The sequence below is a fragment of the Podarcis muralis genome, chromosome 7 (genome assembly GCF_964188315.1).
Source record: "Podarcis muralis chromosome 7, rPodMur119.hap1.1, whole genome shotgun sequence".
Lineage (NCBI taxonomy): Eukaryota > Metazoa > Chordata > Lepidosauria > Squamata > Lacertidae > Podarcis > Podarcis muralis.
Genome location: NC_135661.1, coordinates 51,364,582 through 51,389,513, shown reverse-complemented (window position 1 = coordinate 51,389,513; position 24,932 = coordinate 51,364,582). Strand labels below are relative to the sequence as shown.

The 24,932-nt window shown below is 43.2% G+C and overlaps 1 protein-coding gene across 3 annotated transcripts in view; it reads right to left on the bottom strand.

Moving 5' to 3' along the window:
* Nucleotides 1-24,932, bottom strand: part of CMIP (c-Maf inducing protein) — a 154,499-nt gene that overhangs the window by 57,451 nt on the left and 72,116 nt on the right. For all 3 annotated transcript variants that reach the window (XM_028739601.2, XM_028739600.2, XM_077931734.1), the window contains exon 2: nucleotides 4,244-4,369. In XM_028739601.2, the coding sequence (XP_028595434.2) occupies nucleotides 4,244-4,369 (126 nt within the window). The remainder of the gene's footprint in view (nucleotides 1-4,243; nucleotides 4,370-24,932) is intronic.

The following is a 24,932-nucleotide window of genomic DNA, read 5'->3' as shown; positions in this document are numbered from 1 at the left end:
TACAAATTGATTTCTTAAAAATTTGACCTCCCAAGTGTTTTAACACCACTATGTGTTAATCAGGCCACATGGACACAACTAACTTAGGCCCATTAATTGTAATGGGTCTACTCTGAGTAGAAATCAGTTGGCTTCAACCCAAAGCTTCTCTTTCTCTATCTCAGGGGTGAACCTCTTCCACCCCAAGGGCCTCATTCCCTTCCCAGCAACCTTCTGCAGTTGACATGACAATGGTGAGCAGAACCAGAGGCAACAGTGCCAAGAGCAAGGCATGAAAATTGTACCTCAAAGGCCAGAAAGAAAGACCTGGAGGGCCTGAGGCTCCCGGTTCTTGAGATACATAGTGCATGCACACTGTGATGTGTAGAGGAACACAGAACTCTGACTTGACGTCCAGAGTCTCACCCTTACCTTCCATTTTACCACAGAGAAAGAGAAGCTGTTGCGTTCCTTGTCTAACATACCTTTGCCTAATTACCTTCTTCAATGTGTCATGACTTAAATATAGCTTTTCCATCTGAATTCCCCAAGTAATTGGCTTCTATTTTAGTGTTCTACTCCTGGCTTGTCGAGCACCGGGATTCTATCCAGCAGAACCCACTTGCAAAGGGAAAACCCATTCTTTTAGCTGCATCCGCAGACGGTCATGCATCGCGGATCCAGACGCAACAGCTCTGAGTGAAAACATACGGGAGCAATTGTGTCTGCGCTGCGACGCCAGCTATTCTGTATGGGAGCCTCATTCAGCCTCTGCTAGAGGAGTCCAACATAAACATTCATGGCAGCCCAGAATCCATTCAGTTCCATTATCGGTGCTGATGAAACAATATTATGACCTCAGGTCCCCAAGAGGAAAACATCTGAGCAAATCATTCCTTTTCTGATGCCCATTTCTCACGACTGCTATTAATTTGCTTTCAGAACAACAGCAACAAAACACGGCCGTCCGCAGCAGATAAAAATCTACCAGGCCTGCCAAACTCCCTTTATACTTGGCCAGAGGCTTTGAATTAAAGGTTGTTTTATCGTTTTTCACCATAAACAGTCCCCTCCTTATCCCAACAACTCCCCTTAAAAAAAAATCAAACTAGGGGGAAAAATGAGAATGCAGAAGGATAAGGATTTTTTTTTAAAAGTGTGAAATCATTATATAATCATTTTTTTAAAAGTTATTTCCAAGTTATTCTGGAAATAACTTGGAGCAGATCTGGAATTTTAGTTCTTGACTACAATTGATATGTGAATGGTATTGAATGAGATGTTAAGAACTTAAGAGCTCTGCAGGATCAGGCCAGTGGCCCACCTAATCCAGCATCATCTTCTCACGGTAGCCAATCAGATGGCTATGGGGTAAACTCACAAGCAGGACCTGAGCACAAGAGCAGTCTCCCTTCCTTCAATTTCCAGTGACTGCTCTTCATAAGCAGGGGTCGGCAAACTAAGGGCCGCAGGCCAGATCAGGCCCCAATGCCTTCTGGATCCGGCCCACAGATGGTCCGGGAATCGCTGTGTGGATTGGTGTGAATCTGATTCGGCTCAGGCTGCACCATTAACCCCCCACCCACCCACACACTGCGGTGGCACCTCCTCCCTCCCTCCTCCTGGCTTCTCCACGCCCTGCCTAGAGGAGGAAAGGGCTGGGCTTTGTTGAGCTGCAGTTGGCTGAGCGCCATTTTAAGCAGCACCACTCCAGAGCCAGCCCTTTTGCGCCGTCCCGCTGCTGCCGCCATCACCTGCCCCTGCGGCTCGCAAGAGACACAGGTAAGCAGTCACCAGGGCTCGTCCGGTGCCGTGGAGAAGGGAGGGGAGAGTCGGTGGGGGAGATGGCTTACCTTTTAAATTTAAAATGCATCTCTGCATTATATGTGGGGCCTGCCTGGTGTTTTTACATGTGTCCTTGCTTAAAAGTTTATGTTGATTAAAATCGTTCTTCATTTTAACTATTTTATTGTTTTTCTTGTTTTTGTGTGCACTACAAATACATTGTGCAGTGTGCATAGGAATTTGTTCTTTTTTCGCCCTTTTCAAAATATAGTCTGCCCCCCCCCACAAGGTCTGAGGGACAGTGGACTGGCCCCCTGCTGATAAAGTTTGCCGGCCCCTAAGATGCTTCTTCGGCTTCCCCAGAAGATAGTTCAGAACACCAAGTACAGTGGTACCTCGGGTTACATGCGCTTCAGGTTACATGCGCTTCAGGTTACACACTCCGCTAACCCAGAAATAGTGCTTCAGGTTAAGAACTTTGCTTCAGGATGAGAACAGAAATTGTGCTCCGGCAGCGTGGCAGCAGCAGGGGGCCCCATTAGCTAAAGTGGTGCTTCAGGTTAAGAACAGTTTCAGGTTAAGAACGGACCTCCGGAACAAATTAAGTACTTAACCTGAGGTACCACTGTAAATGATCCTTGACAATATTTGATGAATGGTATGCAGTATTAACTCATATTAGATAACATTTGGTAATTGAAACTTGGTAGTTATAGCATTTGACATGTTTAGGGGTGGAGATATTTAGACTGTCTGTGTGGGGTGAGAAAAACTTTGAGGGTAGGAGTGTTACATTTCCCTGGCATTCCCTTGACTCTGAGCATGTCAAGGAGAAGGTCCCATCCTAATCTTTTCCCTGACCTGCTAAGTCAGGGTGGGTGGAACCTCTGGTTTGTGGACAGTTACTTAAAAAAATGTATATATTAAGTTTTCATTTTAACATCTCGAAATAAACGTTTACATAATACCATATAATCCATGACTTCCCTTGTTCCCCTTCCCTGGTTCATTTATTTAACTATTATTCCTGCATATTCTGCTATGTCCATTTTTGTCAGCTCTCCAGTTTTACAATGGGTTTCCCATTCCACGTAATTTATACATTTTAGACACTGATTTATCCTTATTCTGTATTAACTCTCTTTCAAATTGTGAGCTTTGGTCCAAAAACCCATATTTCTTATCCAATTTAAACATATTGTGTAACTGGTGGTATTGTAACCAGTCTGTAACTTGGCTCCTTAAATCTTCCATTGATTTCCAATTTGGGTTCACTCCCTGTAAAGTCCAACAAGTCTCTATATGTGGCCCATTGTCTATCCATGTTGATTCTCTTAATTGTAATTGCTTCAATCAGAGATAACTATAAAGGTGTTTTTCTTTCTAACAAATTGTTATATTTCTCCCAGACTCGATACAAATTTCTTCTAATGACGTGGTTTATAAAACTTTTATAAATTTTAGCTTTCCCATACCAAAGACATGCATGTCAGCCAAATTTTAAATCATGACCTTCCAAATCTAAAATGTGTACATTTTCCAACACAATCTATTCCCTTAACCAACACAAACAGGATGCCTCATAACATAATTGCAGTCGGGCAGGGCAAAATGTCCTCTTTCTTTTGTATATATCAAATTTTTATGTTTAATTCATGGCTTTCCCCCCTTGCCAGACAAATTTAGAGATATCTTTTTTCCATTCTTAGAGACTGCTAATCAATCAAGATTGACTGGAATAAAAACAATATTCATTCTGCCAAGTAGAGAAAGCTTCATCCTGTGGTCTGTGGACCAGTTACTGGCAGGAGGGCATCCCTACGTGACCCCACAGCTTCCCCACCTGTCCCTGCCCGTGCTCAGGATTGAGGCCCGGGGGGGGGGGGGGATCCAGAGAGTCCAATGGAAGGTTTTCTGCAAGGGTAACTGCTGCACATGCAGTGGTGTGCCAGTCTTCTTGGAGACTGCAGCTGGGCAGGAAAAGCAAAGGTCTGTGTGAATGACTAGGTGTATGTGTGCTTGCGTGCAAGAGAGAGCGACTAGAGTGTGGGCGGGGGGAACGAATGGGTGTGTGTCTTGGGTATGAAACAGATGTGCAGATGTGTATGAATATATGGCTATGTGCTTTGTAAGGGATGGGGTGCATGTCCCAACTCTGTTCACCTTCACACTACCCTCTTCATCAATTTAGGAATTCAAACTGCATGGTCGAAATCATCTCTGTTTAATGGTAAACTTTTTCTGGACCAGCTACAGATAGATGTTTACTTGGTACTATTATCTCAGGGCAACCAAAATCTTCCCCAAAGGGTCAAAAAGCCTTCTCATCCTGGCACAAATCTGTTAGTAAATAACAAAAGCCAATCACAGGCAATGATCATCAGTTCATCCTCGTATTCACCAAACAGAGAAATTGAATTCAGCACTGGAAAGCAAGGAGAAGGGGTTTTTTTTGTTTTGTTTTTTGCGGTTACTGTACCTGCAACAAGACTGTGCCTCCAGGGATCGTGAGCTGTAAACAATACTTAGGGGCATTCTCCCAAGAGAGCAGCTGAACATCTTCAATTGAGCTGTAGGAAATTGAGTTTTCCATGTACCCGGTTGGCTGCAGGAAAAACAAATGAGATAAAAGAGATTTAGCTTAGCACATCAAGAAGAAGAAGAAGAAGAAGAAGAAGAAGAAGAAGAAGAAGAAGAAGAAGAAGAAGAAGAAGAAGAAGTTGTTGTTCCCAACAATAAGGGTTTAGTCATGAAAAATATAGTTCTTTGCAAGAAACCATTTACCCAAATCAATGTGAAAGAGAAACATAAGAAAAGGTTTATGAAGTATTCTACTATTTTATACTTGTTGGGGTTGGGGATGAACAAAGTTGCCCCCATCTGCGCTAACTAAGCAACAAACACAGACATACGTACATGCTGAGTTTAGGTAGGGGTAGCACTGGTGAAGCAACACAGCCTGTCTTCATTTACAAGCAGGGTATGAAAAGAACAGGAAGGACTATGTGTCAGTGCTAAGAAATCATTGATTTCTTACGAGTATGAATCTTAGCAGTATTTAAAATGCCCCAAGAGTCACAACCCAATCTTGAATCCCAAAAAAGGGGGGATCCTTTGGTGTTTATTTGGGATTAGCAAGTAAGTGGTGGAAGGTGTCCTGTGCATGTCACACTGGATCTCTTCCCTCCTGTTTTTGTTCCACTGTTACAAAGCTGCAGGATCAAACACACACCAGGTAGCCAAACATTAAAGTTGTCAGCAAGTCTTAGGCCTCCGAAGATGAATCCCACCCACTTGGCAGAGATCGGCATTTGCACATGTGGCAGGCAGCTTCGCGATTTATATAGGGAAGCCAAGGTAGCCCGGGTGCAAGCTACAGCCCCTTCTGCATCAGTGCAAACCTCCACTCCCTGCAGAGCTCTCCATGACATCTTTGCAAGCAGGTGTGAGTCACAATTGTTAAAAATAAAATGCAGGCTACAGTTAAACATAAAAGTAGGACCTTGGTGTGCAAGCAAGGCTTGGCACAGGAAGGTGGTAAGAAATGCACAGATACCTTCCGAATTCCTCCAATGTATACATACGGTTGCCATCACAGTGCCCATGGATGCCCATGTGCCCTCAGAGGCCTTCCCTGGTGCCCACAGGGTCCCATCCCCCACCAAGGTTAATTCCACCCCAATACACTCTCCACATTAGCCTTGGGAAAAAGTGCAAATACTTTCCCCACCAACCATAGTCAGTACCAGCTAGACATACGGTACCTATCTTGTGAAAAACTCGCCAAGCAAAAGCTATAGTGCTGGACACCATTCTAACTCCAGGTAGAAATCCTACAGCAGAATAAGGTGATAGGATCTTGAAGTGTGCGAGATGGACTGTGCAACAGGTGGGAGAGGTCATTGCTTAATGAAACAGTTTCCTTGGAAACAGAAAGCTAGCATACCAGAATGAAAAGTTATAGCCTAGTCAACTGGGAACTGTAGTGTAAAAATCTGAAGGGCACCAGGCTGCGCTATATTGTTATGGCACGCATAGAAAATCCCTGCTGAAATACCACTGATATTTAAAGACACACAACACGGTATCATATTTTTTACTTTTGAGAGGCTGGGGTAGTTTTTTGTTTGGGGCAGGTTTTTTTGTTTTTCTGCATCACATAATTCCTTCCTGGCTTGAGAACCTCTTAAGTGGTATTTCCTAAATAATATTTTTTTGTGTTATAATTTCCGTATTTGCACACAGTGTATGGGAAAAAAGGGGGGGAAAGAAAGGCACCTTCTTTTCCTCACTTCCTTCAAACAAAGGCAACTGTTTTGCAGGAAGCTGGATAACCTTCTGTTTATTCATTTACCCACAATACCATTCCACTCTTGCGATTGAAGTCCCAGGGGTTTCTCCTGATAACCAACGTCATATACAACCTGCTAGAGAGCAATTATCTCGTTCTCACAGGAAGCCAGAGACCCAAGATCCTTTGGTGATCAATGGTTGCAACATTACAAACACTGAAGAATATAAAAGCAGCATGCTTAGGGTCTGCTTTGCTCAGGAGATGTTATCTAAAAACATAAGAGCACCAGGAGGCAATAAATACCAGTGGAACATTTCTGGGAGGGGGAGCGTTTTCCCTTTCGTCTAATGAGTGCCTCAAATGATACCCACTCTCTCAAACTTTAAAAAGTAATTTAGGCTGCCAGGAGTTTGATGAACAAGTTGGTCCCAAGACTGCAAAGCCCATATAGAATGCTCAAGATGAGAAGTGATTTGCATTTGCAGTATTTAGGAAACAAAGGAGATATATACTTCAGTGTAGCTGGCTTAAACTGCCATCTCTGATGCATTTTCATGGGGTCCCATAGAGGGAATTGTCAAAGGACTGGAATTTTCTTATAGGCTTCAACTGTGAGGTGACATGGCAGGTTGTTTTATTTGTTTGCTTGCTTACTTACTTATTGCAGACACTTTACTGCTCCCCTATCATTCTGCTGCTGCACTAAACTGAGCTAAACTATGGTTTGGACTCATCATTTAGCTCTCCCAAACAAACCCTAAGAATTTAGCAAACCCATAATAAACCTATGGGTTGAATCTCATGCTAGTCCTACTCAAGAGTAGACCCACTAAACTTAATAGACATGTCTAACTTAATTTCAGTGCATCTACAGACCTCTCAGATTCAAGAACAAAGCCACCTTTGATGCACAAACACAACCCTTCAATAAAGGACATGAGTAGTGATTCAAACCACTCTCCCACTCCTATGTACTTGTTGAGCAGTGCTCAAGATGGATCCTGTGCCAGAAACAGTTCGAGCTAAAGGAAAACCTGTGGATCTGAATCAAGCACAAACTAGTTCTGATGCCTAGGAATGGCAATACCAATCAGCATGAATCACTGTGCTTTCATAAACAAGTAATCCAGGCAGTAAGCAGTTAGTGCGTGTGTGCTTTCCTTAAGTAGATGCAACCAATGAAGAAGCCACTGTACTGTATGAGCTTTTGAGATGCCCCTCACCAAAATGTATCTACTGAACAACAAAAATTCTGCAGGGCTAAGAAACTACAAAAGATAATAGAATGAAAGAGGTAGAAGGGAGTTTCCAGAGCATTTGCTACACGCAGAAAATACAGAACACTCGTAATGAATGGGCTTATCCAGCTTCTGCTTGAAGACTTCCAATGAAGGAGAGCAAAAGACAGGGTAAAATTTTAAGGGAGTTTCCCACTCACAAGATTAACTGTCAGCCAGTGTGCTACGATGAGCAGGCTGTCAACCTGCAACTGAATTCTAGGTTCATATCTCAGCTATGAAGCTTACTAGGTGGTCTTGCTCAAGTCTCAGTCTCTCTCTCACTCACACACAGCATGTTAAGTATGCACTTTAACCACTGAGAAATGGTCTCCTTCCTTTTTAATAAGCTAACGTATTTTCCACATGTTTAGTTTAGTTAACTGTGTTTGTTTTTTAAAAGAAACACTTGCATTTCTTTCAGTTTCAGAAATTTATAAATTGTTGACATATAAATCTTTGTTGCTTTGAGGCCAAGGGATGTCTTTGGCTCATGACAACCGCAATGCCAAAAGATTGCGTAAATCATAGACTTGGAATCTGTGTGATGTGCTTGATACCCAAGTGGAACAGCCAGCCTCTTTTTCCTTAGAATTATTCCAGGAAGTAGCAACAGAATAGACACAGAAATTCTGTCCAGTTGTTTCCATGGAAAGTTAAAAGAAATGAAGAAACAGGATATCTGATATGAACGAGTCCTCCAGAGTAGTGATTTCAACCTTTCCAGATCAATGACCTGCCTCTAACTCCATCTGGTACCCACATTTATTTATTTATGTTATCTATCTATCTATCTATCTATCTATCTATCTATCTATCTATCTTACAAGCACACACACACACACACACACACACACACACACACAGAGAGAGAGAGAGAGAGAGAGAGAGAGAGATTCAGTGCTCTCTTTTTTGGTAAAAAAATGAGGTACTAATACTCCTTTCCCGATTGAAGTTCTCTGGGTGCCAGCACAAGATGGCTGCCGGGGGAAGCAAAAAAAAAGACTTATATATACAAGAGGTGACCATTTTGTGGGCGGCTTCTCTTCCAGGCTCATGTGCATGTCAGTGGAGCACGCCTAAGCCCACCCCAACCCATTACATCCCACCCCCATTTTGCCCTCATCCGGATCCAAAAGGACCCATGTGTTAATTGGATGTGCACAAAATGGTTGCCACCTGTAATTATATCTCTCTGCCGGTCTACAAATCTTGTTCTATCTCTGTCTCTTCTCAGTCTTCCATTTATTAATTTGCAGTATTTATAGCCTGCCCTGAAACAAAAGTCCTAAGCGTGGAGCACAACAAGAAATAAAACAATATTTAAAATTTGGTTAACAACAAATGTATAAATACAGAACAAGAAAAGCTGCAAGGATTAAAAGAGGAAGACATTGTAAAAGGCCTTGTATATTTTAAAAAAAATACTGTATTTTAAAATATTTTTTAAATATTAAACACCTTTTTAAAAAAATAAATAAATTTAAAACACTATTGGGTTAGGTGTAAAGCATGGCAACTTGCCCAAGACCATCCAGAGAATTTCATGGTCTCCCCAATCCAAATCCAATGCTGTATCACTAAGACAGGGAATCTCAGGCTTGTGGCTGAATTTGGCCTTCCAGGCCTCTCTCTCTCTATTTAGCCTTCGGGACTCTTCCCAAGCTATGCTGTTTCCCAGGATAGCCAACATGGTGCCCCCCCCCCCAAATGCTCTTGGACTGGAACTCCCAACATCCCTGACCATTTGCCAATAGTGTTTCAGATATATGCAATTTCTCTTACATGTGCAGTGCCTTGAAACGTAACCCCTGCGTAAATTGGAAGTTGCCTGTATACCTGTTTAATATTTTAGCTCCATCTTTCAAAAGAAAAAAAGTGCTTAAGTTTATGCTGATTGTTATAGACTACCTTTGGCCTTCTTGGTAGTGGTGCCCGCCCTGTGGAATGTCCTCCCATCAGATGTCAAGGAAATAAACAACTATCTGACTTTTAGAAGACATCTGAAAGCAGCCCTGTTTAGGGAAATTTTTAATGTCTGATGTTTTATCGCTTTATTATTATTATCATTAATTCTGTTGCGAGCTGCCCTATTGATTGTATCTTCCCTCCCCCTCTCTTCTTGCTGATCTTAGTCATAGTTTCGCGATGACTTGTTCAGATACTAAGGAAGCTGAGCTGTTTGTTCAAGAGTCTAGAAAATCACTGCATCACAGAATGTCTGCCCCATGCAGGAGTTGAAAGAAAATAAAAAATCTAGACAAGGAAATGGGACAGCCAGTCCCAGAAATGTGTAAGTTCAGAAATACAGATGATGCAACAAGATTTCAACCTGATGTTGTAAGAGTTCTTTCAAGTGGAGAAACTCTATAAGCATTTCACTTAGTTCCAAATGAACTCAATGGGGCTTCAGCTAAGCCATGGCTGACTTGTCCCCTTAATTTCAATGGAGCCTAAATTCAACGGGCTTAGGCAGTTTCCAACCCAATTCCTGTAGACACAATAGGGCTAGCATTAACAGCTGTGGATAAACTTCTCCGACCTCAGTGAATTAGTCTAATCTCTTGTGAAGTCATCTGTACCAGTGGTCATCACAACATTTAGTGGTAGTATGTTCCAGAAGACAATTATGTATTGAATATAGGAGTACACTCCCAACCCCGCTGAATCTCTTGCCCATCAGTTTTTGCCAGATGTTCGTGAATTATTAGGCACTATGGGGGCAGGGGGGAGCCTCCCTTGTCCATTTCCTTTAATATTGTGTCCATTGCAGTATAAGCCTGCAGGCAGGCTCTGTCTTATGCTTTTATCAAGGGATAGGCAATTTCACTCACAGACACACCAATGTTATTGGACGACAACTGCCACCTTTGTTGAACAATGGCCATACCAGTTGGGGCTGATGAAAGATACAGTCCAAAAACACCTGGGCGCAAAATCAAAGGGCCAACTGGCCCAGCATTCCTTCTGCTGCCTCCTTCACCAGAACGAAGCAGACAGGCAGCTTGGAAATCCAACCTCCATTGTCCTGATGGAGCCAGCTGGCCCATTTTGTTCACTTTCAACTCTATATACAGCCTCATACATTTTTAGGCGCTTTATAAGGTGGTAACTGTCATCAGGAAAAAATACCTAGAATATCCCTCGCAGAGGTAGTCCTTGCCAAAGCCCTGTATTCCCAGGGAAAGAAAACAAGGGAGCGGGGGAGAGCGAGAGAAAGACAGCTCTTTATCCTCACTCTCAAATTGTACAGTAACAAGAGGAGCGAAAACAAACAGAGTTAGGCTTGATTCCCATGGCGACAACGGGCTATTTCATCTGCTTTGTACTTGGGGGCTTCTGTGGCAACAAATGCAAAAAAGCTGAGGCCAGCAAACCTTTGCTTGCTGGGAGTCATCTGCCTTAATATCATCCCGGATGAAAAAGGGATATGATATATGGAATGCCACCCTTATTTTCATTCCTTGCAAAACTGACAAAGGCGAAGGATTAGGGATGGGGAAATAGGTTGCTTTTGCTTCCTCTGTTTCTCATCTGAATGGTTTGATTCTGAGAAGGGACTTAAATGCAGTTCTCCACACTTCTGCATCAGTTTTGAGATTATTATTATTATGCAAAGTCCTCATGAAAATTTATCAGTCAATATACACATTTTTGCAAAGCAATTTCCCCTAATATAATGCATTTTTGAATGTTGTTTCCACTACTATATGCATGTATATGCACACTTTACCCTAGCGTATGCATTAAGGTAAAGGTAAAGGTACCCCTGCCCGTACGGGGCAGTCATGTCCGACTCTAGGGTTGTGCGCTCATCTCACTTAAGAGGCCGGGAGCCAGCGCTGTCCGCAGACACTTCCGGGTAATGTGGCTAGCGTGACAAAGCTGCTCTGGCGAGCCAGCACCAGCGCAGCACACGGAAACGCCGTTTACCTTCCTGCTATAAAGCGGTACCTATTTATCTACTTGCACTTAGGGGTGCTTTCGAACTGCTAGGTGGGCAGGAGCTGGGACCGAAAGACGGGAGCTCACCCCGCTGCGGGGATTCGAACCGCCGACCATACAATTGGCAAGTCCTAGGCACTGAGGTTTTACCCACAGCGCCACCCGCGTCCCTAGCATATGCATTACTTGACCAGAAATTTGCTATGCAAAATTAAGTGTGAATTTGGAAGGATGGCTATGTTTTAGTTCTTGTATTGCGTCAGAAAGTGTGAATTAAGTAGGTTGGTCTTTATTTATTAACTGAATTGTGTTCCTCCCTCCCATCCCTAGCAGAGCCCAATGTTGGGGCCAGCTGCCTAATTCTATACCAAGGGATGCCAATGTGGTCCCCCACCCCCCGATGTTGTTAGACATTAGCTCTCATAAGACCCAGCTAGCATAGGTGTCTGTAAGGGATCATGGGAGCGATATCTGGGCAACATCCCATTGGCTACCCCTGATCCACATCATTCTACATATGGTGATCAAAACTGCAGCTGTTCTTTTGAATGCTTGGAAACAAAACTTAGGGGCTCTTGAGTTTTTGTGGTGTGGAAGAACAGAAACTGAATCTTTCACCTCTTGCCACAGTGTTCTAAATGTTTTGATTCGGAGGAGGAGCAGAAAAACCCCTACATTTTGGAGAAGAGACGTACAACAATGTCCTAAATCTGCTTCCAACCCTGCCCTACATATTTTGAAATTGTAATTGCAAAGCAATTCCAGTGGGATATGTTGCCAGACATCATTTCTGGTTCTTCTGCTTGCCTAGCACACATATTTTATTTATTTCATCTCTTTGCTGCATTTCCTGGAAAGGAGTTCAAGGTGATGAGGTTATTTCATGTTTATCCTCACATCACCCCGGCAAGGTTGTCCAAGGCCAAAAAGCAAGCTCCATTTATCTATATTTCTGTTCTTATATGCTGCTTTTTGTCAGATGCCTGAAGTAAGCCAATGCTGCCCCTCCTGTTCTCTCCTTCCCCTCTCTCTTTACTTGTAATATTTTGCTGCTGCTAATGCAGCAAACTTCCCCTCCCCTCTGCCTTGCTCTGGGGAATGGAAGGAGGTTCCTTCCTCAGAGTGAGGCATTTGTGAGAGGAAGCCTAGGAGGATGCCTAAGCCCACCACTGCTTTTTTTCCAGGGTGGCTAGATGTTTATTTTAAAATTAATTTAAAAAATTAAAGTTGCTGTTAAACCACCACCTCAGCACCTGCCACCTGAGGCAATCACCTCATTTTGCTTAGTGAGTGCACCAGCCCTGGTTTTGAATCAAAGTCTCCTGGGTGATATGCACTACCAGTGACAGATGTTGGGGCCTCAAATTTCAGAGGCGCCCTGTGTAACACCAAAATTTGGTGCTCACTGCCTCTTGCCTTCCATTCTACATCAAAGTTGTGGCGCCCCTGAGGCACTGTGCCCAGTGCAACTGAACTGGCTGGAGTCCCCTGAATCTGCCTCTAGCACTATCCTGCTAGCTCATTAATATCAACCCCTTGGTTAACTACAGTCATACCTCGGAAGTCAAATGGAATCCGTTCCGGAAGTCTGTTCAACTTCCAAAACATTCAGAAACCAAGGTGCAGAACCCACGTCGGATGTTCGGGTTCCAAAGAACATTTGCAAACCAGAACACTCACTTCCGAGTTTGCAGAGTTTGGGAGCCAAAACGTTCAAGTCGCAAGGCGTTCGACTTCCGAGGTACAACTGTATTTACATTAGCCCAAGCCCCTTGCAGAACTCAAGAGTATAAATTATTAAATTTATATAAATTATAATTATTAATTTTATAACAGCTTTTCATTTCAAGAGGAAAGACCGAGGTGGTTCACAAATAAATGAAATCCAACAGCAAAATAGGTATCTGTAGAAGTGTGCATGCACACAAAAGCTTATACCAGAACAAACTTAGTTGGTCTGTAAGGTGCTATTGGACAATTTATTTATTTTATTTCGACTGCGTCATACCAACACGGCTACCTATCTGAAGTAAAATAACAAGTAGAATAAATCAAATGATACAAAATTCTGATACGTGCAATTATAACGCACAGTAAAACAACTACATTAAATGATTAAACTATATGTAATAAACCAGTTCATGAAAACAGCATAACAGTTAAAACAACCATCAAAGCATAGAATCAGGGAAAGGCTTATTTAAACAGGGTGTGTCTACAAAAAAATGACAGAATGCTAATAGTGATGTGGGGCCTCCCATATTTAAGTAGGGAGTGCATTCCACAATACTGGTGCCACTATGAAAAAGCTGGTCCCCATTTAACACAAGCTGATAATAACCGGGCCATGGCAATACGCCACCTGGTCCAAGTTCTGAAGATGGGGTGGATTCAAAATCTAGGCTAGCAGTAGAACACCTACATTGCATGCAAAAGATCCCAGGTTCAAGCCCTGGCATCTCCAGCTGGAGTGAGAGAAGATTCTTCTCCAACCTGCAAAGCAAATCAGTGTGTAGACAAATAATGAACAAGATGGAATTAACTGACTCAGTAGAAGGCAGCTGCCTATGTTCTGAAATCTAAAGAAAAATGAGTGATTTGTTGTTGTTGTTTTAAGGAAGTTAGAACTAATATCCTCTGTGCCACACCCTGGCTTCTGGCACAGTGCAGTTAAGATGCTTTTAGAGCCGACAATGTAAGAATAATCAATGAACATTCCTGGCTTTGCTAATTGCCAGAATGAAGGCCAACAGGCAAACATCCCACTGGCTTCAACCTAAGAAAAATCACAAGCAGTATGGGTCACAAATGGCCACTCTTCTGTGTGTGTGTGTGTGTGTGTGTGTGTGTGTGTGTGTGTGTGTATATATATATATATGCAGGTTTTGGTGTCCTCGGGTGTCTTCCCGTGTAAAAGTTGGGGTGTCTAGGCGACGTTTCGACGAGGTCTCACTCGTCATCTTCAGGCTGGTGCTTTCGGCTTCTTGTTACTGGAACAGAGCAGGATCTTAGTGTTTGAGTTCCTATAAATACTGTTGAGGGGTGTGGTGTATAGCCTCCAATGTTCTGGGCAGAGAGGAAGTTCCCAGGCTAGTGTGCCTTTTCTTCTTTTGTTCCTTAATTGCTTGAGGGATATCTTGAGTGATTTCTTGAGTGATATCCTGAGTACCACTTAGGTGGGTCATTAGGTGTGGATTAGTTGCTAAAGCCTTTGTGTCTTGACCTCTTGAACTTTGTGAAGAGTTTTTCTGAGAAGATGGCTGTACTGCATTTAGTTGTGCTCTGGCTTGGCTTCGTGTATAGGGGCGAGCTGTGGTTTTGTGGCCTGTGCCAGCCAGATCTGTGTAGGGATTGCAGGGGGGTGCAGCATCCGGAGGTGCCACCATGGTTTGGCTACTGGATGGTGTCTGTAATTTATCTGTGGAGAGGGTCTGGGTTTGGGTCTGGTGTGGTTGATTGGTGATGGCGTTCTGTGTGCCTCTGGATCTGGTGTCAGTTTTTGTGGGGAGGGCTAATTTCCAGATGTCTGGCAAGCGGGATGTGTCATCACGCTTGTTCATGTTGTGAGGGTGTTTCTCTATCTCGATGGCTTCCATGATTATTCTCTTGTGGTGATGTTCCATGTTAGAGAGCAATTTGGAATCTGCAAAATTAATTTCGTGTCCTGTTTCTTTCATGTGTTGGAAAAGAGAGGAAGTTTTTTCTTCTTTTTTGACGGCATTCTTGTGTTCTGCGATACGTGCATTTATTCGTCTGTTTGTTTGTCCAATGTACGTGGCTGGGCAGACTTTGCAGGGTATTTCATAGACCCCTTGGTTTTCCAACTGGATTTTATCCTTGGGGTTCCTGAGGATATTGGCTATTTTTTGGTTGGCGCAAAAGGCTGTTTTGATATTGTGTTTATGGAGGATTTTGCTAATTTTATCTGTAGTGCCCTTGATATAAGGAAGGAGGGCCATGCCATTGTTTTCTTCTGTGTCTTGGTTTTTGGGGGGTGTTTCTTTTTGGATTAGCTTCGTAACCCTGTTTTGCTGGTATCCATTGGCAATTAACACATTTGAGAGATTCTGTAACTCAGTTGTCAAGTGGTCTTTGTCAGCCAGGCGTTTGGTTCTGGAGATGAGGGTCTTGGCTACGGAGTTTATTTGTGCAGGGTGGTGGTGAGATTGTGCATGTAAGTAGCGGTTGGTGTGTGTTTTTTTCCGGTAGATAGTGTGTCCTAGGGAGCCATCAGGTTTTTTGTAGATTAGGACGTCAAGGAAGGGAAGTTGGTTGTTGGCTTCTATTTCCATAGTGAATTGTATTTTGGGGTGTAGGCTGTTGAGATGTGTGAGGAAGCTGTCCAGTTTTTCCTTCCCGTGTGGCCAAATTACAAAGGTGTCGTCAACATATCTGAGCCAAAGTTTGGGTTTGTGTTCTGACTTGTCTAAAGCATTGGTTTCAAAGTGTTCCATGTACAGGTTTGCGATGACCGGTGAGAGGGGGGATCCCATAGGTGCTCCTTCTATCTGTTTGTATCTTTGTCCATTGTGGATGAAGTACGTGTTGGTTAGGCAGTGGTTGGTCAGGTCCAAGATGTATTCGGGGGGATTGTATTTGTTTTGAATGGCTGTCAAGGCTTCATTAATGGGCACTTGTGTGAAGAGAGATACAACATCGAAGCTCACAAGTAGGTCATTGGGATGTAGGTTTTGCTTCTTTATTGTTTCTATGAACTGGAAGGAGTTTGGAACGTGTGAAGAGATGGATTCTGCATAGGGCTGAAGTTGCTTAGCGAGAAATTTAGCGAGATTTTGTAGAGGTGAGCCTATGGAGCTGACTATAGGTCTGAGTGGTGTTCCTTCTTTGTGTATCTTGGGGAGGCCGTAGAGTTTGGGGCATCTGGATGATTTTTCTCTGGGGATGATTCTTAGCTGGATTTCTTCACTGATAGGAGAGGCTTTTATTTTGGATTTGGTGGTTTTTTCCAGATAGGTGGTGGGATCTGTTTTTATAGGTTGGTAGGTAGGATCTTGGAGTAGATTTGATAGTTTTGCTTGGTAGTCCGATGTGTTCATCACAACAGTGGCATTACCTTTGTCTGCTGGGAGAATGATTATGTTGTTGTCTTTCCTCAGGTTGGTGAGTGCTTTCTGTTCTTCTTTGTGTAAATTGCTTCTGGGTGGTTTGCTGGAGCAGAGGATGTTGGTGACTTCAAGTCTGATTTTATTGGCTTCATCTGGGTTGATTTTGGTTAGGCTAGCTTCGACTCCGCATATGATGTTTTCCGTGGGGATGCGTCTCGGGGCGACTGCAAAGTTGAAACCTTTGGAGAGTACTTTGGTTTCAGTTGAGGTGAGGATCCTGTCTGATATGTTATGTACTGTTTGTTTCATGGGTTGTTGTGGAGGGTGGCTGGGCTTCTGGCGTTTCTCTAGTTTGTGGAGTTTGTTGGTGTGTGTGTCTGTCTTATGTGAGGTCTCCGTTTCGGCTCTCCAGACGGCTAGTTGTTTGCATTTGTCCCAGAGTGCAGGGTGGATTTTGTTACAGAGTTTGAGGTGAAGAGTGAGCAGATCTTTGTTGGTTTGGTTTAGTAGGTATCTTTTCTTGTGTAGTTCGTTTCTGATTAGGGATAGTTCAGTTCGTTTCAGGATCCTTTCGGTAGCTGGGGTTTTAGAGTGGAATTTAAGTTGGAAGCATGTGGGAATTAAGTTGTTGTCTCGGCAGTTGCGTAGGAACAAGAGATCACATAAGATGGTGGCTCTTCGGATTTCTAGTTTCTCGTAGGTTCTTGTCAGCTGGAAGGTTTCCTCCCCGTAGAGGTGAGATATTTGCTTTCGTAGATTTTCACGGGTACAGGAATGCAGGTTTTGGTGTCCTCGGGTGTCTTCCCGTGTAAAAGTTGGGGTGTCTAGGCGACGTTTCGACGAGGTCTCACTCGTCATCTTCAGGCTGGTGCTTTCGGCTTCTTGTTACTGGAACAGAGCAGGATCTCAGTGTTTGAGTTCCTATAAATACTGTTGAGGGGTGTGGTGTATAGCCTCCAATGTTCTGGGCAGAGAGGAAGTTCCCAGGCTAGTGTGCCTTTTCTTCTTTTGTTCCTTAATTGCTTGAGGGATATCTTGAGTGATTTCTTGAGTGATATCCTGAGTACCACTTAGGTGGGTCATTAGGTGTGGATTAGTTGCTAAAGCCTTTGTGTCTTGACCTCTTGAACTTTGTGAAGAGTTTTTCTGAGAAGATGGCTGTACTGCATTTAGTTGTGCTCTGGCTTGGCTTCGTGTATAGGGGCGAGCTGTGGTTTTGTGGCCTGTGCCAGCCAGATCTGTGTAGGGAATACATCTTGGACCTGACCAACCACTGCCTAACCAACACGTACTTCATCCACAATGGACAAAGATACAAACAGATAGAAGGAGCACCTATGGGATCCCCCCTCTCACCGGTCATCGCAAACCTGTACATGGAACACTTTGAAACCAATGCTTTAGACAAGTCAGAACACAAACCCAAACTTTGGCTCAGATATGTTGACGACACCTTTGTAATTTGGCCACACGGGAAGGAAAAACTGGACAGCTTCCTCACACATCTCAACAGCCTACACCCCAAAATACAATTCACTATGGAAATAGAAGCCAACAACCAACTTCCCTTCCTTGACGTCCTAATCTACAAAAAACCTGATGGCTCCCTAGGACACACTATCTACCGGAAAAAAACACACACCAACCGCTACTTACATGCACAATCTCACCACCACCCTGCACAAATAAACTCCGTAGCCAAGACCCTCATCTCCAGAACCAAACGCCTGGCTGACAAAGACCACTTGACAACTGAGTTACAGAATCTCTCAAATGTGTTAATTGCCAATGGATACCAGCAAAACAGGGTTACGAAGCTAATCCAAAAAGAAACACCCCCCAAAAACCAAGACACAGAAGAAAACAATGGCATGGCCCTCCTTCCTTATATCAAGGGCACTACAGATAAAATTAGCAAAATCCTCCATAAACACAATATCAAAACAGCCTTTTGCGCCAACCAAAAAATAGCCAATATCCTCAGGAACCCCAAGGATAAAATCCAGTTGGAAAACCAAGGGGTCTATGAAATACCCTGCAAAGTCTGCCCAGCCACGTACATTGGACAAACAAACAGACGAATAAATGCACGTATCGCAGAACACAAGAATGCCGTCAAAAAAGAAGAAAAAACTTCCTCTCTTTTCCAACACATGAAAGAAACAGGACACGAAATTAATTTTGCAGATTCCAAATTGCTCTCTAACATGGAACATCACCACAAGAGAATAATCATGGAAGCCATCGAGATAGAGAAACACCCTCACAACATGAACAAGCGTGATGACACATCCCGCTTGCCAGACATCTGGAAATTAGCCCTCCCCACAAAAACTGACACCAGATCCAGAGGCACACAGAACGCCATCACCAATCAACCACACCAGACCCAAACCCAGACCCTCTCCACAGATAAATTACAGACACCATCCAGTAGCCAAACCATGGTGGCACCTCCGGATGCTGCACCCCCCTGCAATCCCTACACAGATCTGGCTGGCACAGGCCACAAAACCACAGCTCGCCCCTATACACGAAGCCAAGCCAGAGCACAACTAAATGCAGTACAGCCATCTTCTCAGAAAAACTCTTCACAAAGTTCAAGAGGTCAAGACACAAAGGCTTTAGCAACTAATCCACACCTAATGACCCACCTAAGTGGTACTCAGGATATCACTCAAGAAATCACTCAAGATATCCCTCAAGCAATTAAGGAACAAAAGAAGAAAAGGCACACTAGCCTGGGAACTTCCTCTCTGCCCAGAACATTGGAGGCTATACACCACACCCCTCAACAGTATTTATAGGAACTCAAACACTAAGATCCTGCTCTGTTCCAGTAACAAGAAGCCGAAAGCACCAGCCTGAAGATGACGAGTGAGACCTCGTCGAAACGTCGCCTAGACACCCCAACTTTTACACGGGAAGACACCCGAGGACACCAAAACCTGCATTCCTGTACCCGTGAAAATCTACGAAAGCATATATATATATATATATATATATATATATATATATATATATAAAAAATATTTTTATATTCTGAGAATGCTGCAAAACAAGTTTAGTCCATTTCCCTCTCACTCTCAATAATCTGTGGTTTGGCATTAACTGCAGTGGCTGTTTCTTGGGGAGGCAAGAAAGATTTGCATATAGTAATAATAATAATAATAATAATAATAATAATAATAATAACAACAACAACAACAACAACAACAACTGGATGACCCGTTTCTATCAATTAGTCGCAAGGATCAAAAGCCCAGTTGTCGTATATTTAGGATGTGTGGATTAGAGTGTACTTGCAAGCCAACCCACAGTCAAACTGCATCAGCCAAATAGGGTCAAACTGGGTCAACAATGGATTGGGAAAATAAATTGGGAAGGTGTGGGCAACAGTCTCTCAAATTTCAATACAGTATAGCGAGTCATTATGATGGCACATCTGTCTTGAAACCTGCGCTGTCATGATCAATGCTAGCAAAATCATATTTATATAGGGTGTATTAAAGCCATGCTAGATGCCTGCATCCAACATCCCCCCCCCCCCAATAACTGGGCTGGTTAGTCTTTACTGCTATGTAATAATTATATGAGAAGATGGTATAGAGTTATGGGCAAATAGAATAAGCTGTCAACTAGGAAGTCTCCAATTCAAAGACTACCCCTGCCATTAACTCTTGAGGTGGGCTTATGCTAACTGTTCTCTTTTAGCCTCCATCCCTCCCCATCTGCAATATACAGGGACATAATACTGACTTACATTCCAGGGTTGCCATAAGGATTACAACTAGGTAATGTACATTAAATGAACTAGGTAAGAACTGCGGGAGGCAGTGAAAGACAGAAGTGCCTGGCGTGCTCTGGTCCATGGGGTCATGAAGAGTCGGACATGACTAAACGACTAAACAACAACAACATTAAATATTCCTAGACACAGGAGAGTGCTTTCAACAACTAGGTGTCTCAATGTTCTGCCATCTGTAGTTATGGAAGGTTGATCTACCAGGTTGCCTTCGCATTTGAGGGTTTGCCTTGCAGAAGTGGCTCAAGTTAAAAATCTTGCCCATGCTCTTCTGCAACAGCCTTTGTCAGCCTGGTGCCCTCCAGATATTTTAGACTATAAGCTGGCTGGGGCTGATGAGAGTTGTAGTCCAAGGTATATGGAGGGCACCAGGTTGGTGAAAGCTGTTCTACATTATAATTTTTGTCATGCTATAGCAGCCCAGTTTATTTCCCCAGGATTTCCTTTGCACTTTGAGAACTCAAAGGACAATTCCTCCAAATGCCCCTATTTTCCAGGGACAGTACTGGATTTTCAGAAGTTGTCCTGGTTTCTGATTTGATCAGAATGTCCTGCTTTTCCTTAGGATGTCCCTATTTTCATCAGAGAAATGTTGGAGGATATGGAGTTATGCAATCCCCAAACCAAGGAGATAAGTAGCTATACAATCTTTAGAAGACATCTGAAGGCAGTCCTGTATTGGGATTTTGTAAATTTTTTTAAAAATGTTTTTATTTATGTTGGAAGCCGCCCAGAGTGGCTGGGGAAACCAAGTCAAATGGGCAGGGTATAAATAATAAAATTATTATTATGATGGAATAGGACATCCCTATTTTCATTGGAGACATGTTGGAGGGTATGGGGGGGGGATTGCATTTCCGTTTTAATGGCAGACTCCAATACTTAGTTTACAAAATATACAGCAAAGTTCCTTGCTGTAGCCTTCACAACTAGGGCACATTGTTAAAAGGAAGATGAGTTCTGAGTCAAAATTGTCTCTATTTTTTAAATTCTTTTTGATTGTGGATTGTGTGTACTTTGTGTTTCCACCCCTGCTGTATTGTCTTGATGTATCTGAAGTTTATGGTCTGTAGACCAAATAAACTAAACTATAGCTAGATATTGCTTGTGAATTGCTCTTAATACTTGAAATTTGCTATACAAATGTGGAGTACCATTTTATTTATAATCTGCTTTTCAGACAAGATTGACTCACAATGTAGCTCACGGCTGCCCTTCCAACAAATAAAATCAATCAGAAAATCCAGATTTATTAGCAGTAGAAAGCCAATACATAAAAAGTATAGACACGTGTGGATGATAAAAGTAGAAAATAATAGACTAAACTATCTCGTTCTCAGAATGTCTCAAAGTTCAATATGTGAAATGACCTTAGCTCCCTATCTTTTCTGCTCACTTCAACCTTCTCTCCTTACCCACTTCCCTACCTTTAGTTTCCTGTTTCTCAGGACATCACATTCTTTGAATCCTTCCTTCCTTCAACCTCTGGGCTCCCTGCTTATATAGTTTCTCTAGCTCCTGGAACTTCTTTCCTAGTTCTTAGCCTTTGCCAAAAGTGAAAGGTCAAAAGTGAGAGGGTTTTGATCCCATCCAAACAGGCAACTTCCCCTTCCTTCATAGAAGCTGCACTGCAAACATTCTGGCAATAAGAAGTTTGAATACTGACAATGGTGCAGCTTGTGCATGATGCTAAACAATGGTTCGGCGCTAGCTGGACGAGCCTCCATAAGCACTGGACTCATGTGCTCCATCCTCCCCCTTCTTTCTCCTATAGAACTAAAAGGATGCCTTCTGCTGAGTTTTGTTTCACTTTCAAAGAGTCTCAGTTTTGTATGAACCAAGGATCCTGGTTTAAAACAAACAATGCTTAATGAAACAAGCCAGCCTCATTACCCATGCTTTAAAGGTAAAGGTAAAGGTACCCCTGCCCGTACGGGCCAGTCTTGACAGACTCTAGGGTTGTGCGCCCATCTCACTCAAGAGGCCGGGGGCCAGCGCTGTCCGGAGACACTTCCGGGTCACGTGGCCAGCATGACATCGCTGCTCTGGCGAGCCAGAGCCGCACACGGAAACGCTGTTTACCTTCCCGCTAGTAAGTGGTCCCTATTTATCTACTTGCACCCGGGGGTGCTTTTGAACTGCTAGGTTGGCAGGCGCTGGGACCGAACAACGGGAGCGCACCCCGCCGCGGGGATTCGAACCGCCGACCTTTCGATCGGCAAGCCCTAGGCGCTGAGGCTTTTACCCACAGCGCCACCCGCATCCCTATACCCATGCTTTGAAGTTGGCTTATTTAGAAAATGACCCAGGTTTGTTTTAAACCAGGATCCCTGGTAGGTATGTAAACTAAGCAAAGATTCTCTGAAGTTGAAAATGATCTTGGGAACCAGGGGTAGGAGGAGTACACACAAGAGCTCAAAGTTTTGCTCAGGCTCAAGGAAGCTACTCCATGTATCAGTAAACCATAGACTATCAATATGTATGAATGCATCCAATATAAATTACTAGCTCTCAGAGTCACATCATTAATTGGCAAATGTTCATATTTCAGATTGAAGCAGCCTCATAAATCACAAAACCAATGCAGACAGATTTTCAAGGTTTTCTTCAAGTTCTTTTCTGTTTTATTTTTTTTGCTATACAAACTAACATGGATCCACATTAAAAAGGAGTGGCCACCACCACTGTCATTTCCATGTACCACTTCTTCAGAAATGAAATGTTCCCATGAGCAGGCAGTGAGACCAGGGCCAGCTGGTGTAACCTCTCTCCCCATTACTCATCAACACATGGAGAAGGTGAAAATAATACTTCGATGCCCTGATTTGGGCAATACAGCCTTGCTTCCCCCACATACACCAGCTGTCCAATGGACATGGCTTAGATTAGGGGGGGCAACCCTTTGTATCTGCAAACCGGAGAAACTGCTGTAGGCACCACACCACAACCATGTGCACATCGCAATTACTCTGTTGGCTACAGTAGGATGCATCTTCCAAGCCTAATTTCAGCAGAGGCAGGAGAACTTCTGGGTGCCAGGGATGGTTATTGCAGGCACATTTCTGCCCACGGGCATCATGTTGGCAACCTAGCAAGTGAGGAGGTAGATGCAAGACTGACAGCCTTCTTGTCTTTTTGACTCCCCTCTCATTCCGGCCTGCTCCAGCCTTGTGTCTTCCAGATGTCAGGGGCTAATGGGAGTCCAAGTCTTAAACACCCGATTAAGAAATTTTGTCTCACCTAGTCTTTGCCCACTTGAGATCCATGCATGGTCTTTTAACCCTCCCAACACTTAGTGCACCTTCCTCAGCTGTATTATGGGGAACGGGACTGTACAAGTGTCATAGCTCCCTACTGGATAGTAGCTATGCCTTCATCAAGAATGAAATACCAGCACCAGCCTTCCCCTACTGGGGGTTGTAATCCAAAACGTCTAAGGAAGGCTGGTCCCATCTGCATTGCACACATCAAGTACTACTGTACCACTTAAACAGTCATGGCTTCCCTCAAAGAACCCTGGGAACTGTAGTTCATTGAGGGTGCTGAGAGCTCAAAAAAAGGTGCTGAGCCCCCCCCCCCAAAAAAAAATCCGCTCCTAGAGCTACAATTCCCTGAGTTTCCTGGAAAGAGGCACTGATTGTTAAACCACTCTGAAAACTGTGGCTCTGTGAAGGGAATAGCGGAGTTGTGTCTGTGTTTGTTTGTGTTTTATTTTTAGCAGCTGATGAGTGGGAGAATTGTAGAATTGTAAAATTATTAAACTCCTTGGGTGCCCTGGCAAGAAGTGATATGATATTGCTTTCTATGTATAGTGTAGATGGAACCTAAATTAAACAAAAAACTATCAAACAACAAAAAAAAAATCAAGCAAATCTCCTGCAGCACCCAGTACTTTAAAGAACAGTCAAGACTAGAGTTTAATGCATTGATTAAAGAGATCGATCTATCAGCTTATCAGTCCAAAACACAATACTGTTCTCTCTTGCATGAGCACATACACACAAATAATTCAGAAAACTCAGAATTGTAGCACCCCGTGCCAGACGCCAAAAAAGAAAAGCTGTCCATTGTACAGTATAAGAACTAGATTTGAAACAGTTCCCTGGGGAGGACTTTGAATCCCTTCACCATGAATCGCAGTGTTCACACAATGATATAATGAATTAGAAACCTGTCTCGCAGATACACTAACTCATTCATTCCATTGTAACAAAGAGATGCTGTTTGTTTTGCCTCTCTTTGTGGTGTTTTCTTCCAAAACAACCACCATTGCTTCAATCTTCTATTGCTCTACTCAACTCAGTGTTGAAATTCTAGATAATTAGTAATGCTTCGGACATTCTTATGGGGTTGACTGTTTGATCCGACTGACAGGCTGGATTCCAAAATCAGACTGAGAAGCTACAGGTACATACCAATGGGTGTTCAGATTAGCGACTGTGTGTATGTAGATGTGGACAATCTGGGTGGAGGGAGGGTTGTATTATTTCAGTCTGCTTTAAGCCACCTTAATAGGTTCCAGGGTTCTACTTGCTAGCCCTCCCCCCTCCTCCTGCTGGTCATTCCATTCCCTTGATCCCCAGGTTTATTTCCCAACTGAAAGTTAACATTCTGTAGCTGTTGAGTATGCTCATTTTTATACGACCATTTACAAGAAGAGTCCTTCAGTTTTATCCTCTTAAAGTTCTTGGAACTTCTGCAAATCTCAGGGTTTGTGCTCTTGTTTCTCAGTGGCTTCAGTCTTGTTGGCACTCAACACCTGAGACTGCTGTTAGGAAGAG